This window comes from Rhipicephalus sanguineus, chromosome 2, assembly GCF_013339695.2.
Source record: "Rhipicephalus sanguineus isolate Rsan-2018 chromosome 2, BIME_Rsan_1.4, whole genome shotgun sequence".
In the NCBI taxonomy this organism is placed as follows: domain Eukaryota; kingdom Metazoa; phylum Arthropoda; class Arachnida; order Ixodida; family Ixodidae; genus Rhipicephalus; species Rhipicephalus sanguineus.
Genome location: NC_051177.1, coordinates 129,449,875 through 129,466,365, shown reverse-complemented (window position 1 = coordinate 129,466,365; position 16,491 = coordinate 129,449,875). Strand labels below are relative to the sequence as shown.

The 16,491-nt window shown below is 47.0% G+C and overlaps 1 protein-coding gene across 1 annotated transcript; it reads left to right on the top strand.

The window, feature by feature from the left end:
- Positions 1-7,782: 7,782 nt before the first annotated feature.
- On the top strand, positions 7,783-16,085 carry LOC119381877 (uncharacterized). Its single transcript, XM_037649630.1, has 3 exons — positions 7,783-7,802; positions 12,422-12,491; positions 15,753-16,085. The coding sequence occupies exons 1-3, from the start codon at positions 7,783-7,785 to the stop codon at positions 16,083-16,085; spliced, it is 423 nt and encodes a 140-aa protein (XP_037505558.1).
- Positions 16,086-16,491: the final 406 nt, after the last annotated feature.

Below are 16,491 nucleotides of genomic sequence, written 5' to 3'. Positions count from 1 at the left end.
TTTTTAAAGTATTTTCTCATCTTTTTCAGTGCAGCGTGGTGGAACAAGTTTCGGCAGCTAATTACGGAATTAAACAGCAGCAGCGACGCAGGGGCTCACTCGTACTGCAAAGACAGATTGGATGGTGATTCGTGCCGCGAGTACCGTGTCCATTGGAAGAAATTGTAAGAGAAAAAGTCTTCCCTTGCACTGATTGGCTTCTCGGAAGCGTGAAGCGAGGCGCTCACCTAGATTACATCTGGCGGCGTCCAATTATGGGCGCGTCGAGTTCCATCAGCAAATACTTCATTGGTATTCAGAAGGCACTGAGTATTTGCATGCGTCGTGTCATGGAAAATCCTCCTACACCTGCAAAAAAAAAAAACGATGATTAGCGACGCTTCATGCTTCCCTGGAGCAGTACGGAAAGATCCTATATTCCGCAAATCATGAAGACACACTGTGCACTTGCTATGTATTTTTGTGAGTGGCTTAACGAACAGGGTTTGCAGAATTCAATATTTCAGCCTTACAAGTAGCGAACACAACTGAACATAGGTGCAACATCTCGGAACTTATGTCGTGCGTGTTGCATCATTTCAGTTTCTTTTGTCTCATAGGTCACAAATTTATTAGAATTTTCAAGTAAATAGTTTGCCGAAAGTAAATCGAAGGCTCGTGACGTCTCAAGCCATGGAAATTTCGCTATTACATAATGCCCTATAAAGACTCGCCTTTCTCATTGGCATTTCGCCTCGACCGCAGCTAAGTGGTTACTCATATTTTTGGAAGACTCCCTTTTAAATGCGCGGAACTCTTCCTGAATTAAGTGAAACACTATATTTAACCGGTAACATAGGTTGGGACTTTGCATCACGTGTGACAGATATTGCATATCTTTTTCTGCAATCATGTCTTGGTCCTAAATAATCTGTCCATGCTATAAAAACACACCAGTGATTTTACGCAGTCGCTCTTCTACGCGCACATCATGTCAGAAACAAGCAGGTTGCTAGTACAGAAGAGTAACACGTGGTATTCAGGCAGGAACACATACTTAGTTTTCACATTTCTATTGCTTGGGTTAGTCTTACTTCAACACATGGCTAAACATAGCATTGTGACTACACAAAAAGGGAAAAAAAGAAAGACACTGTGAACAAATTACCATCAGCACTTGCAAGGCAAGAACTTTGAAAAAAGTAGGAAATCAGAAAGGGAATGTTAGTATCTGTAGAAATGCCCTCCCGCAATTATATGACTGAAGTACCGCACTATAAGGCCAGTGAACGAATAACTGTCATCGTGGCACGCATTGAAGAAGGCAGCATCGCTTCACTCTTAAAAGTAGATATGTGAACTGCAGAATGTTTATTTTTTGGATTTATACCAACGCATGTTTCGTTACTGTAGCAGCATTATTTCGGTGTGTAGCTTTGAAAGCTTTTGGTTAAGGTCCTGAGTTATTAAATGCGAAGCATTTCTTTGGGAACCTCTGGCACTTTAAGCGTTTGTATCTACGTATCTATCTATCTATCTATCTATCTATCTATCTATCTATCTATCTATCTATCTATTTATCTATCTATCTAGCCGCCTACGTCTGAGTGCTCTCATGATCGCCTCCTTAACTTGTGTAGACCAAAATTTGCATGGGAGGGTAAGAGGATTTGAGGAATATTATTGCCGGGTCATGACATGAATAACGTTAAAATCCTGTCGCGTACGTCGTCAAACCCTTTCCACTAGACACGTGTGGCACATACCCGTTTACCACGGGCCGCGGTGTACGGGTATGCGCCACAGGTGTTTGACAGTTTATATCTACCCAGGAACGGCGAGAACAGGCATTGGTAACTTAAATGCTAGAGCGTTAAGGAAAACCAACATCGGCAGCGTTGACTCAACGAATTTAAAGAATGAAAATTAGGATCCCAGCAGGAATCGAACCCAAGCATTCTGCGTGGCAATCAGGTATTCTACCACTGAGTCACGCCAGGTCTATAAACTGGTTTGGAAAAACAGCCTACACAGGCGTAATATCGGTGCAACGTCAATTGTGGTTGTGGTGCTGGCTACCTAATTTTACAAGAAAGCAATAAACACTACATGATACTCCTACGATGTGTACTCCTACGATACAGGCGTCATATCAGATTAACGTCTGTAGTTCCAGAGTTGGCTCCGCTTTTATAGCAGTCTAATAAACATTACGTTTGTATTCCTATGATTTAGCAAGCTATATTGAAGCATTTCTCGACCCTGGAGGAATACATTAACTAAAGTTACATATGATATCCACATCACCGCACCGTAAAGTGCACTTCATCCACCAGAACGACGCAGTGTCCTCTTCATTTCTTACCGGGCTGGACGATGGCCTCATGCTGACAGAGAATGACGCCAGATTCATTGACAGCCGCTTTGTAGACTAGGCTACGTAGGACACATACGCCCAGGTAGTCTACGAATATGACAAACACCATCCACTGATGTTGGTCTATGTAGCACTATCCAGGCCTACCAGCCTCGACGGCCCATGCGTCACCAACGCGAAGGGTGGCTTCAGGTTCCGACATGTCGCCGGCTCTGTCGACAGACAATTTGTCGACGAAATGACCGAGGCCTCCACGACTTCCAACAGCTCTACTATACCACATACTTCACTACACATGGACCCCTCGTCACCACGGTCAGGACCGGATCCTATAACAAGTCACGACCAGCTGCTGGTGTTCACTGATCACGGTGATGATGCCCTTGTTCAAGAACTGTCAAGAACATCTTGCACACATGCACACGGGTTCGTGAAACGTGCGTGCGTTCTTGGGACACGTATAAGCACTACATACCAGCTTACTGCTTCTGGTGTAGGTAATACCCACGTTGCTATTGGCAGCGTTACCCAACCGTAAACAACTGGTTATATAACACATATGCCGCTCTTCAACATATATATGTGTGCGTATAAAATATATACAAATCGTTAGCGTCATTTTGTAACGTGTCGCTTTGTAAAGTTACAGCACAGTCACCCTCCCGCCGCATGCTTCGCATAACATCGACACCCACGGTACGTGGGATCTGCCGCAATTTTTTTTGAAAGCGATCAATACGATAACGGATACTCCTCGTGATCTAATCGCTGGTACACTGTTTGCGGAGGCGTCAGTGACCAAACTACAGGACGTAAACTCATCAAAATGCCGATTTGTATTGGAAATGCCCCGTTAATGCCACAAAAAAGTTCGAGCGATAGGTTTCAAAGTTTGTTTATATGTAATAGATTACATGTATAATACTCTACACTCCTGAACAGTCTAGATGAGTTTTGAAATATCAGATATTGCCTGTATTACAGCGAAAGCTGTTATGAGATCATTTCAACGGCCGTTTTTGTGGCGTAGTTGTCCGCCGCCGCCGCCGCCGGTGTCCGTAACCACTATCGCTAGAAATAATAAAAAAACGAAATAAGAAAAATTTTTCAAGATGGAACGGGGTTCGAACCTGGGCCCTCTGCGTGGGAGCCCAGTGTTGTACCTCAGAGCCATGCCGGTGCTTGGAACTGCCTTGCAAAACGACGCTATACCGGCTTCACGTCCAGAAGGAACCACATTAACATATTAATTTAGTGTGGTAGAAGAGTGAAATAACAACCACGCACCACACAATGCGAATTCTGTAACCAGGCGTCACACAATGCGAACTGCGCAAAGAGTTGGCTGTTGGATGCTTCCGACCCACTACAAGGGGCTCTGCAATAATTCTTCATCGTCATCAGGCACAACACCAACAAAGTGCGCATAATGCCTTACATGTTTCTAGCGGGTACCACGGCTCTCCGTTGAATGACGAAAAATGGCATAGGGGCTGCTTCCCTGCTTCACAGAAATTATGATTTATAGCGTAGTGGGTTCCTCGCAAGTGCACTTGCATTGGTTGCCAAGGAAGCCCATGAGGCCATCTTCCATTTCCTCAGGGTCTCAATAAAGTTCTTCCCCCTCTCTCTGTCTCTCTTTCTCATGTCAATGTGTGTTATATTGCATGGTGGGAGAGTTAAATAGCGACCGGGCCCCACACAATGCGAATTACGTAACTGGTGAGCCGTTTAAAGCTTCCAACCCATTACAAAGGGCTGAGCCACAATTCTTCATCGTCATCAGTCGTCACGTAAACAAAGTGCACATAATGCCTTACATATGTGTAGCTGGAACCTCGCTTCTGCGCCCAATGACGAATAATGGCGCTGTAGGTGCTTCCCAATTTCACAAACATTGTGATTTATGGCGTTGTGGGTACCTTGCGAGTGTACTTGTATTAGTAGCCCCAAGAGAGTTTACAACGGGCTCTAGAAATGCCGCTCTTCCAGCTTTCGCTGTGACTGTGCTGCGCTTTCCGCGCAGGCCTGGCATTTTTATGAAGCTCTAGCAGATATTTTAGACTACTGGCGCGCCATTTTGCCTTTTTTAAGAAGCGACAACGCCGAGGGAACGAAGGGTGAGAAGCTTAAGTCTTATTTCATCGCCTGAAGTTCTACACGACTTGCTCGTTAAGATGAGGTTTCTGAAAACCAATTCGTCTACCGTGCTCTCACTCATTAAGGAACTTGAGGCAGAGAATACCCTGGCACACCAAGTTTATCCGATACTGGGGGTTCGTTTGCACGCACTCATCAGTCAATGGCGTGATCCAACCAAGGTCTTCGCATCAGATGTCAGAAGTCTGTTCGACCTCCTTGACGAGAATGACCGCTTAACGACTGTCGCAGACATTCACGATACTACGCTGCTGTTGCCGAAAAGTGGAGACAGACAATTGAGAGGAACGTGTGCGATCAATTCCAATATACCAAAGTATCGTTGTGGTACTGTGTTCAAATTGTGAATCCAAATGTGAAGCATGAGCTGCCCTGCGCGTTCCAAACCTATGCGCCTATTTTAGATGCGAAGGATCTTATAGCGGAGTTCAAACCGGTGGTGGTGTGGGGCGTGACCACCCTTACTGCGCATGCGCATACTCTCTCCACACACCTCCTCTCCACTTCACCTCACCACTCCTCCTGTCCACTCCCCCTCTCCACTTCCCCTGTTCCCTTTCCCTCTCCACTCTCTCTCCCCTTCCCCTCTCTCTCCTCCCCTTTCCTCTCTTCTTCTGAAACGCGGGCTAGACATGCCGAAATTCTCTCCTGCGCAACACCGCGACGAGCGCCAGCGCATGCGCGTCTCCTCCACCTCTCTCTCCTTTCCTACGCTGCCCCCCTCTCGCACGCCTGTCGACCGCGTTCTGCGCTCACCCTGCGAGAATTAACGGGGAGCTAAAGGGGAGACAAGACGCGCGTAGCGTTCCTCTTCGCGTTCCACGACGCGAGGTCGGTAGCATGCCCTACGAACGCCAACGGAACGCCATCGTGCAAGTGCTCCGGCTTCGCATCGCCTCATGGTCCCTTTAGCGGGAAATGGTGTAATTTTTTTTCAATTAGTGCTTCTTGAAACTTACGACATGAGCCAGCTCTTGAGTGTTCTTGCGAACTATCAGTGCTATGAAATATGTAACATTGTTGAGCCCCTGTCGTTTTAGAGACTTCACAACGTCCAGTGGCCAGTACTTTCTCGGTGGGTGCTGCGTCTTCTGGCGCTTCATGTTTCTACCGCTTACGTTCAAAGGGCATTTTCAAAGCTGAGAGTCGTCAATCGAAAGGAGCGCGCTTGGACCACTGACAACAGCCTCGCAAAAAATGCTTGCGTGTTTTACAATAAGCTTTGAGCTAAGGTTGTCATGCGCACAAATACAAGTCTTTTATGGTTTTCGTTTGTATTTCGCTTGTGCATATGTTTTTGTGCATTCAAACCTTCTAGAAAAAAATAAAATGTGCTTCGTGTGTTTTGATGTTTTAGTATTCATATGAATTGATCTGAAATTTTGGGGATTTGAGAATAATGCAAAAATCCGAATTTTGGAGAATCGGGGACTTACGAGAACTAAACTCTGATAAACGGTCAATTTCCGCCAGAAATATAAACTCCGACTAACAACCGCCAATTTTCAAGAAATATTAACACTGAAAACACGGAGCCATAGTTATAACACATTCCAGAGCAGCACACTAGGCTATTGCTCACAGAGGGAGTGCGGTTATTGGGCCTAATACAATAGGTTATATTAAATTCAATCCTCCAGAGATGGCGCATTTGGGCATTTGTGAGACTAACAGGAGATGAATGCCGTCAGGTGTGCTTTCCAAGCATCCTGAGGAATGAGCACAGGGTTACCCTAAAAATAGTCTTTTTTTATGGTCACTGAACCGTAGCGGTTCAATGACCATGACGCCTGAATCTGAGCAAAACGTCACTGGCTTCACGATAGCTTCAACATTGCACTCTAAATACTTTTGCTTTTAGCAAATATTTCAGCTGCAAGAATATCCGTAATAAAAAATCGAAAATAGAAATGCTTCATTTGGTAGCATCTCTTGTTTTACTACTTGCCAACATTTACATAAAAAGGCTTAGTAATGAGGCTACAAAAACTGGGTGAAGGTCCTGTTTCTGCCATATTATTGCCATGAAAGGGACTGAGTAAATATAAAAAGTGAGAATTATTTTCGTAACGTGGCCTTATAGCGTTATTGTGTTAAAACTCGATACGAAGATTGCGTTATCAGAAGAAATTGGACTCTAAAGTTGGGTTTTTGAACTAGAGCTTTGTTTTTATATTTATCCTTTGTTTTTTTTATGGCGTAGAGCTATGTAGGATTAATCACTAGACTTGCTTCTTGTTGAAGCATGCTATTTAAGGCATGTTTTCCACTAATGATGCGTAATAGCCACGTGCTATTGTGCTGTATACACATTTTCTTATTTTTTTTGTAAGTCTACATAGTGATAAATGTCCGCTGGTAAAAAATATTTTAAATGAAGCTGAACCTGCTTCGTTCCTCTTCATCAGAGGCTCAGTCACATGCAAGAAGTCACAAGCTAAATATGTAGCAGTCTCTTCATGTATCTCATTTATCTACAGCGTCGGAGGGCGGGACACCAACGACCCTTGCCAAGCTTGCCTAAAATACCACTACATAATTATGTTCAGTTACCTTTTTTTATGTTCGAAACTCTGCCCTAAGGCATAATAATTATGCATTCAGAAATACACATACAAATTTGCGTCGCGTGTGAAGTCCAGTAATGAGAGGTGGTGAGGTCCACTAATCCAGCGGTCAAGTTCGGGTGTTGCACGCAGGTGATGGCGACCGCTTAATTGTAGACCCATGCAAGTCCACATTATGTGTGTGTGACAGTTAAATCGTGGGTTTGGGCGTCGCAAAACGGGCACGATGTACCATACGAGCCGCGGTACTTTTGCTGCCAAAGGGTGGTCACGGTTGGGGTAAGCGCAAGCCCAACACGAATCCTCCGCAACGTAACCTCCTCTTGGCGGTTTAAACCACCAGGGAGGTCTGACCCACACGGCGGTATAAGAGCTCGTGTGGTACGTTGGAGGCTTTCTTTTTCCCGGAGCATCTCTCCTTGAGCGTCCTCAGGAAAATGCGGTAGTGGGTGCGGTGTAGCTTGTGGGTGGGTTGCCAAATCATCGTTGACAAGGCCTGGCAAATCGGCCCGAGGCACCCACTGAACACGTATCTTCACAGATGCGCAGGCAGCAAGATGGTGAATACTATCCGAGAGTGACGTTGACCGATACACTCGTCGTATATCGTGGATAGCTTGCGTCGAGTCCGCCCGAATAATGAGCTGAGAGCATCTGTCAGGTAGAAGAAAAGGTATCAGCGCTGCCAATCCGTCAAGTATGGCGGTCAGCTCAGCAAGGTGAGCCGGTGGTGCGGGATCCGCAAAATGCGAGCATGTCTGGCCAGCCTCGGGTATTAATGGCCATACGAGAGCGGTGTGAATGGTGGTGCCACTTACACTGGCATCAGTATAGGGGACGACAGTGGCGGCATCTAGGTTATCGGCACGAAGCAGACGGGAAACTTGGGCGTTCGCCTGGCGTGGAACCGGGCTGTAAAGGCGACCAACAGGTTTGTTTTCAGTGAGTTGCATTTTGTTCCACGGGGCAATAGTGCTCGTCTCTGAATATGTATGGTGAACTTCTTGGCCCATGTACCGCGCCAATGCAGCAACCGAACAGAACGTTGATGGGTTCAGGTTGCGCGCACAGCGACGCTGGTGTACTAACCCGTCAATAGTATTTAGTTGGGACTCCTTTTGCATTACTGTTAACGGAGTGATACGTGGCAGTCCAGTTATGGCCTGCAAGGCTTCGTGGTTAATCGTACTTAGACGCTTCTATCGCACATGCAGTTCGCTTGTGTCAGTGAAAGAGAAATGGCGTGGTAATCGCTACAAATTAATGATAGGGAGCGCTGGCACGATTCGCAGGTCATTACTACTTGCGCATCGCTACAGCGTCAAAGTCCATAAGGTACTGAATGGCATTAGTGAGTTATTTGAAGTCGGGTAATGAACCAGCTGCTTCTGGCAGCGCGCCTTCCCTCGGAGGTGCCGCATCACCCAGAGTTGGAGGAAAACGAACACGTTCGCGTGGTGCCTGTTCTTTCTCTATGTACACTGATGCTCGATTGTACGTATTCAAGACCGTCGAAAATCGACGTTCACTTGCCGAGCAAGCATGATGATTTGGATTGTTGTCTATGTGCACGAACGCACGAAGAGAAGTTCATGGCTAGGCGACGCTGTAAAACGTTAACTCTTTGAGCCTTGCGAGGTAACCCATACGCCGTTTGATTATAACAGTAGGCACAATCTCTCATTTCTTTAATAAAAAAGCCTTATTTCACCAGAATTATCGGGATGGTCTTCAGGGCTAAAGGCTCATTTGCGCGACATGACCGGCTTCCCTGGAATTCCTCAGACCGGCAGCGTGCCATGTTCACGCTACAAATATGCAGATCTAGATGTAATTAGCCTGTTTGGCGGTAATAATAAAGAACGGAGTTACGTGGTGACCACATAAAATATTCAACCTAGCGTGCAGACAGTTGAAGTAGGATTCACGTCCGGTGTTGAACATAGCGTGAATGATTAAACTACTCGAACGCAGTAACTCTAATTGAGCAGAAAATACGGTGAGAATGAAATTTTACAGTGTCTCTATACAATAAACAGTACAAGAACAGCGAGAAAAAACACGCTTTGTATAAAGATGGCACTAGTGCGACTTCTGAAAGATGTTATTTAGAGACTAGAGTCACTGCCGAAAGAAGGAAACAGAAGGTATATTAAGGGAGGTTATTTCCTTTGTTTTGTTACCCCACCTGGTTTGTTATCGTACGCTAAAGTAGGAACATTATCAGACCCAAATGAAAACGCGAAAAGGCTAAGGCAAGAGAGAACAAGTTGTGTGAGCATTTATCATATAACTGCCATTTGGGTGTGTTGGTCAAGGTTACGAGATCAAAACTGGAAAAATCTCGCAAAATAATCATAAAGGTCATTAACTATGACCGAAAAGCAGCCAAAAGAAGCCAGATTACGAGAAACGTTGGATCTTCTTTAGCACGTTATTCTAAATATTGTATCACAGTTCACAGCCAAAGCTGTCTTCAGCACCCAGAAAAATAAAACATCATGGAACGCGTATAAATGACTAAGGCAAACAACATCTTGATTAGCGTGTTATATAACTAAATATTTGCCCTAGAAAAAATAAATATTCACCCAGTTGATATCACAGCAAAACTCAGGAGAAAATATCTTAGTTCATTTTTGCAATCATTTCTGGGTGCATATCAAGGCTGAAGTCGGCAAACCTCCTTAGTCGCTGACAAAACTACATCCTTTAATCAGAAATCGTGCGTATGATGTCAGTTTTGGGGAAGTTTTTCACCAAGAAATCTCGCTTGTCGCCGGTGTTTGACCTCGGTAGGACAAGCAGCTTAATTGCTCCCTCTACAGACGTGCCTTCGTGTTTCTGCCGGACAAATTTTTGCTGTTGTGTGTCTTCATCCAGAAATCTGCGGGTGGTTTAGAAAAGTTAATTTCTTCCACTTGTATTCACCGCAGCTCCCACTCCAGCTGGAGCTTCCACATAACATTTGTGGATCCTTTGGGGGACATAATATCGTCCGCGTTGTATTGGTGATGACGGTAGGTATTATTGAAAAGATTTCAAGTGCCGTGGTCGTTCAGTGCCCTAAACATTTGCTAAAGTTGTTGCTTTATATAAGCCAGACATATTTCTATCAAATAATTGCGATAGGACAGCTTTTTAAAGGCACCCAACAAAGTAGACAAGTAGACAAGGCAAGTTTTTTCCCACAAACAGCCTGAAAATGTGCCAATCTGATGCAACGTAACCAAATCCGGCAACCCTGATGTTCGTAAAAGTTCACAATGAGAAAAGCGCTGTTAAACTCAACAAGATTGGACAAAGCGCGACTAATGATGTTACGTGAGCACGTTCACATAACAGCATTTATTGAGCAATGGGAGATAATCGCGATCATTTGTGCTTAGAAAATGAATCAGTGCACTTATGGTCAGCAGCAAAAAATGCTGATATTGACGACGTCGTACTGAAACACTGCCAGCGATCAAATAAACCAAAATCACACCATCTCGCGCTAAAGGGGACCATGAGGCGATGCGAAGCAGTGTTTCGGCATGTAGAGCCCGTGTCTCAGAGGTGGAGTGGTGATGGAGAACAACGGAGAGGGGAAGTGTAGAGGGGGTAGGGGGAAAGGAGAGAGGATGGGAGAGGGAAGGGGGAGAGGTGATGCGGAGAGGGGGAAAGGGGAGGGGAGAGGGGGAAATGAAAGGGGGAGGGGAAAGTGAAAGAGGAGAGGGAAGGGGAGATGTGATGTGGAGAGGTCGAGGGAGAGGGAAAGTGGAGAGGGGAAATGGAAAGGGTGGGGGAAGGGGTAGGGGAGGAGAGGAGAGAGGGGGAGTGGAGAGGGCTTGCGCATGCGCAGTAAGGGTGGTCACGCCGCACACCACCACCACCACCACCACCACCACCGGATTGAACTCCGCTATAAGATGGTTCACATCTAAAAACGTTGTGTTTTTTCCTGGACGGTTTTTTAATGCGCATGGGCGTTTCCGTTGTAGTTTGTCTGTCACATGCCCACCGCTATCGTCTGTTTTATATCGAGTAGCTGTTATTTCATTAAACTGCTGCTAGTCGCCGCGTGTGGGTCGTCAAAACTTCTCTTCTTGTGTACGTGTATTTAAAGGTTGGCTTCGTCGATTTTTCAAGCTATGTGCCAACAGGACCAACACCAGACTCATCAATGACGTTACCTACTCAACAATTCCACGTTACCCCGTCTTCCCCCGATTTCTATCTTCTCTGAATATTCTGAGTGAGTTACAAAGAGGTGACGGTCACGGTGACCAAGAAACCCTGCTGTTGAGCGCTGTTTATTAACTGCTAAACGAGTTTCAGAGAGGGCATAATGAGCACCATTATAAAGTCGCTTAGCGTCTCCGACTTTTTCTATAGACGCTATATTGAAAGGCAATTACATGTTTTTGTATGAACAATTTTTGGAAGTAGATAACACAATTCGGGTATTAGCACCTCTTGGGATGGACATAGATCTTACCTTCCCTCGCATCGCCAAATATGTGGACAACATGTATTTGTACACCGTTACATAGTAGGGGAATCTCCAATCCTGCAGCTGATAGCACCATTCCAAAGAAATGCGTGATATGGACATTACTCAAGTGTTATCCTCTTCTAATCTAACTAATAACGTGCTTCTGGACTACTCATTGAAGTCTTGAGCTTCTTCCTTCCTCTCTCGCTGGGCCTCGCCGAAGTGATACTGACAAGGCTCTAATCTCCTTCAGTTCCTTCAGAGCAGTACACTGACACATTATTCTTCATTAAATCTGACTATATCGCCGGTGCCTACCCTTCTCCTTGCTCCTATTTATTCAAATTCGCGGAACGAGAGCAAATTTTTCGGCGGAAGCAGTGCTCAAAAAACGCTATTTACATTCAAATAGGACGTCGCCATGACTAGAAAAGGGTAGCTTGCTTATTTTTATGGGAAGCGCACGGGATATTAGTGAGAATCTTGCATGTCGTATACTAGAGGCACGAATGGGAAACCTGTCGCAGGAGTGAATTTGCATAGACAGAGTGATTCTGTTCCTTAAAGCAGAAATGAAACCTAGAGCATTGATGGAATTATTGCGGCTGTGGCAAGAAGACGTACGGCAACAGAGCGTGCGACACTCCTTTAGTCCCTTAGAGTGCGGCCAGCAGAGCTTGTGTACAGAGTATGCCACGTTTTCCCTGTCACGTATTGATTCTGCGCTCCAGTATCCAGCCGTCTACGCCATCTGTGAACAGCGCCTTGCATACGGAAGGAGAATGACAACAAAGAATGGGGGATGCCGGCATAAGAGTACGGAGAACACCATTTCGCTCGGTTTCGACTTTCTACTCGCAGACAGCCTACGCTCCACCAGTGCGGATACCGCAGCAGAGGGTATAAGAGCCAGGAGGACGACAAGGACTTGGTGAAACATAATCGCGTCAGACATTTAGGTGACGACCAACGCTTCCTCAGCTTCCGTCGTCGTCCGGGAACTCGTCGCTTTGTCATTGCCCAACTGTTTCTGATCGGCTGGCGCCAATCTTCTCTCTCTCTCTCCCACTTCTTCTCTTATCACGCCTTGTTTCACCGCCTCATGGAGCAGTGCAAGGACTTCACCTCTTGTTTTATGTTTTGTCCAAAACACGAGGGCTGAAGCGCTAGGCGCTAATACCCCCGGTAAATTCTGTCTCGTATCTTCTCGTTAATTCTTCTGCTTTACAGATCGGTTGATACATGCACTTTCGCGCTTAAGATGCGCTTCTTCCATTCTTTGAAGTATGTACGTCTTACGTGGCAACGAGATCCTTTCAATACGTATCCGAGAGAAGGCACCTATTGATAATTTCCTCTGGGAGGTGCTTCCTCTCGTAAACTTCGTGCTTTTTCTTTCTGTCTCACGAGCCACGTTGTTGGGCTTCTATTTTTCTAGGTTGCTTTTTAGTATTTATCTTCTGAAAGTAAACAAATAGCCTATATTTTTTCCTCCTTACATACGAGCTTTCTTAAGATGCCCTAATGAGATTTTAATTACCCAGTTTTCGTCACCCAGCTTTGTATTCTCACCGCGAGCCCTCCTTGGATTCGTATCGTTTATTTAGAGCTCTTACTGCTTTGTTCTTCACTGCTTACCTGTCGTAGTCAGCGAGGCAGGCTTAAAAAAAAGCGAGGACATTCTAGCTGCAGCAAAGGAGAGAGTTGGGCTAGTTGTTGGGCGTTCATATTGAAACAGCGCAAAATACGTAGGACACAGAAAGGCTTCACAACACGGACGCTGTTCTAACGGTTCGTAGTCGAAATGTAAGTAGACATCCCGTTTTAGCACATGGGAAAGCCCTGTATGCGTACGATTATAAAACGAGCGAGCGGTATTGCTTCGGTCGCTGCATTCCATTGCTATATATATATATATATATATATATATATATATATATATATATATATATATATATATATATATATATATATATATATATATATATATTGTATGGTCGCCCATTTGATATCGTCACTGATCACCACGCACTATGCTGGCTGTCGTCATTGAAGGATCCCTCGGGCCGTCTCGCCCGTTGGGCACTTCGTCTGCAAGACTACGACATCCGCGTGCTGTACCGCAACGGACGTCAGCATGCTGGCGCCGACGCCCTCTCGCGCTCCCCCTTGCCTGACGACAATGCCTCCTGCTCAGTGTCTCACACTGCTGTTCCTTCTATCGATGTTCACACCATCGCTACCGAGCAGCGCAAGGATAAATGGATCGCTTCGCTAATAGACTTGCTCACTGATCCGTCGACAACACCAACCACTCGCGCGTTGCGTCGTCAAGCCAACCATTTCGCCATTCGTGACTACCTACTGCACCGACGCAATTACAACGCCGACGGCCGCCAGTGGCTACTTGAGATACCCCGAAGTCTGCGTGCTGAAATATGCGCGCCCTTCCACTCTGATCCGCAATGCGCGCACTCTGTGGTATCCAAAACTTACCACCGCATTCGACAACGATACTTCTGGCGAGGGATGTACCGCTACGTGCAGAAGTTCGTCCGCTCCTGCCTCGATTGCCAACGCCGAAAACCTTCACCGCACTTGTCACCAGTCGGTCTACAACCATTACCTTGCCCTAACCGTCCGCTTGGGCGCGTGGGCATCGATTTGTATGGACCACTTCCTCTGACGTCGGCTGGTAACCGTTGGGCCATTGTCGCCGTTGACCATCTAACGTGATACGCCGAAACCGCTGCCATCCCAGCGGCTACAGCGCGTGATGTTGCCTCCTTCCTGCTACACCGATTCATGCTGCGTCACGGTCCACCCCAGGAGCTTCTCAGCAATCGAGGCCGTGTCTTCTTGTCGGAAGTCGTCGAAGCCATTCTCAAAGAGTGCCATGCTGTTCATCGCAAAACTACTGCTTACCACCCGCAGACGAATGGCCTAACCGAACGTTCAACCGCACGCTCGGCGACATGCTCTCAATGTACGTCGCCGCCGATCACACAAATTGGGATGCCATTCTGCCCTTCGTCACCTACGCCTATAATACCGCCCCTCAGAGCACTACTGCTTTTTCACCCTTCTTCCTGTTGTACGGAAGGCACCCGTTGCACACCATTGACACGATACTACCCTACAAGCCGGATCCATCTGATTGTGCGCCTATTTCTGACACAGCCAGGCTTGCTGAAGGGTGTCGCGAGCTTGCAAATGCCTTTACAACGCACGAACAAGAGCGGCAGAAGAGCCTTCGCGGTGGCACCACCACTTCTGAGTCCACGTTCCTCCCCGGAGCGCTCGTATGGCTCTCGGTCCCTACCACTGCAACCGGCCTCTCTTCAAAACTACTGCCGAAATACGAAGGCCCCTACCGGGTCGTCGAGCGCACATCCCCGGTCAACTAGCTGATCGAACCCATCGAACCAGCTTCGGACATGCGCCGTCGAGGGCGCGACATAGTCAACGTGGAGCGCCTCAAGGCCTACTATGACCCAGTCATAGTAACGAGCTGTTAGGTCGCCGGACGGCTCCCTTTTCGTACCCGGGGTAATTGTGGCGCAGCAATTGGTACTGCTTAACGGTTGCGCTCTCCAGCGGCTCCTAGTGGGTCGTCCTCTTCTAAACGCCACTCGCGCTCGGAGCCCGTGCTTTTGCCTTGAGTGTGGCTATAGTGCATTGTCGCCGAGTGCCGTCCAATAAACAGCTTAACAATATATATATATATATATATATATATATATATATATATATATATATATATATATATATATATATATATATATATATACGCACAGTGTGTACGTCTGTCTGGGCGTAACCACTAATTTTCGTGGTGCGCAAGTGAAACCTAACGTCCCTTATCCTAACTTTCTACACATAGCGGGACAGATCGAACTCCCTACGCACCACCACACCCTAAGGTAAGCTCCATTGCCAGTATTATAAAGGACGAGTTACACCAGGCGCTCTGTGACCCTGTTACTCTTGCTAACACCGTGGCATTACCAACTGACTACAGCCGTGCGACCTATGCGGAAGCCGTGAAGCGGCCTGGTTCCCCTTCCCCATCTTTCGTTCATGCACCAGCTGCGGTTTCACTTCCGTCGGCGCAACCGCTACAGTACTACGAAGATACGCGCCCGTTGCCACCTTTCGTTTTTGCCGGTCCTGTTGCACATCGTTCGGGCAGCCAGTACACTACCTCGACGACAAACGCACGTCCCCTCGGAAGTCCCATGTTTGGCGCACTCGAGATCGCCGGCCTCTGTGCTTCCACTGCGGTGAAGCAGATCATTTGTACCGCCAGTGCCCGTACCGGCGCATGGGGCTGCGGGGATTTTCTGCATATTCGCCGCCTCCCCGGTATGGACAGCGACCCCGGGACTTCGAGAACTACCTGGCACAGCAGCGCATGCCACCACCTACCAGGCGGCAGTCGCGTTCACCGTCGCCAAGGCGATTTTCACCTCCGCCCCAGCGATACGCTGGCGCACGGTCCCCCAGTCCCCGCCGGGCAAACTAGCTAAAGCGACCTCTGGAGGCGAGGTCGCTGGCAGTTGATGTGCTGAAGACCTCCGATCGACGCAAACAAGAACAGGTGCAGATCCGACTGAACGAGATGACTAGCTTTCTCTCGATATACCGGTGCTGTTTGACGGTTACGCTGTTAGTGCTTCAGTGGATACCGGGGATGATTATTCGATATTAAGCGGGAAAATGGCCACACTTCTGAAAAAGGTCATCGGGCCCTGGCACGCCTCGCAGATTGGAACGGCTGGTGGCCACATCGTCATTCCGCTTGGAACCTCCTGTACGGGTAGAATTCGAATCTGCGGATCGACGTTCGTAGCAAGTTGCCTTGTGCTACGTGAATGTTCCCGCCACGTTATTCTTGGTGTCGACTTCGTGCAGGAGTATGGAGCTGTTAT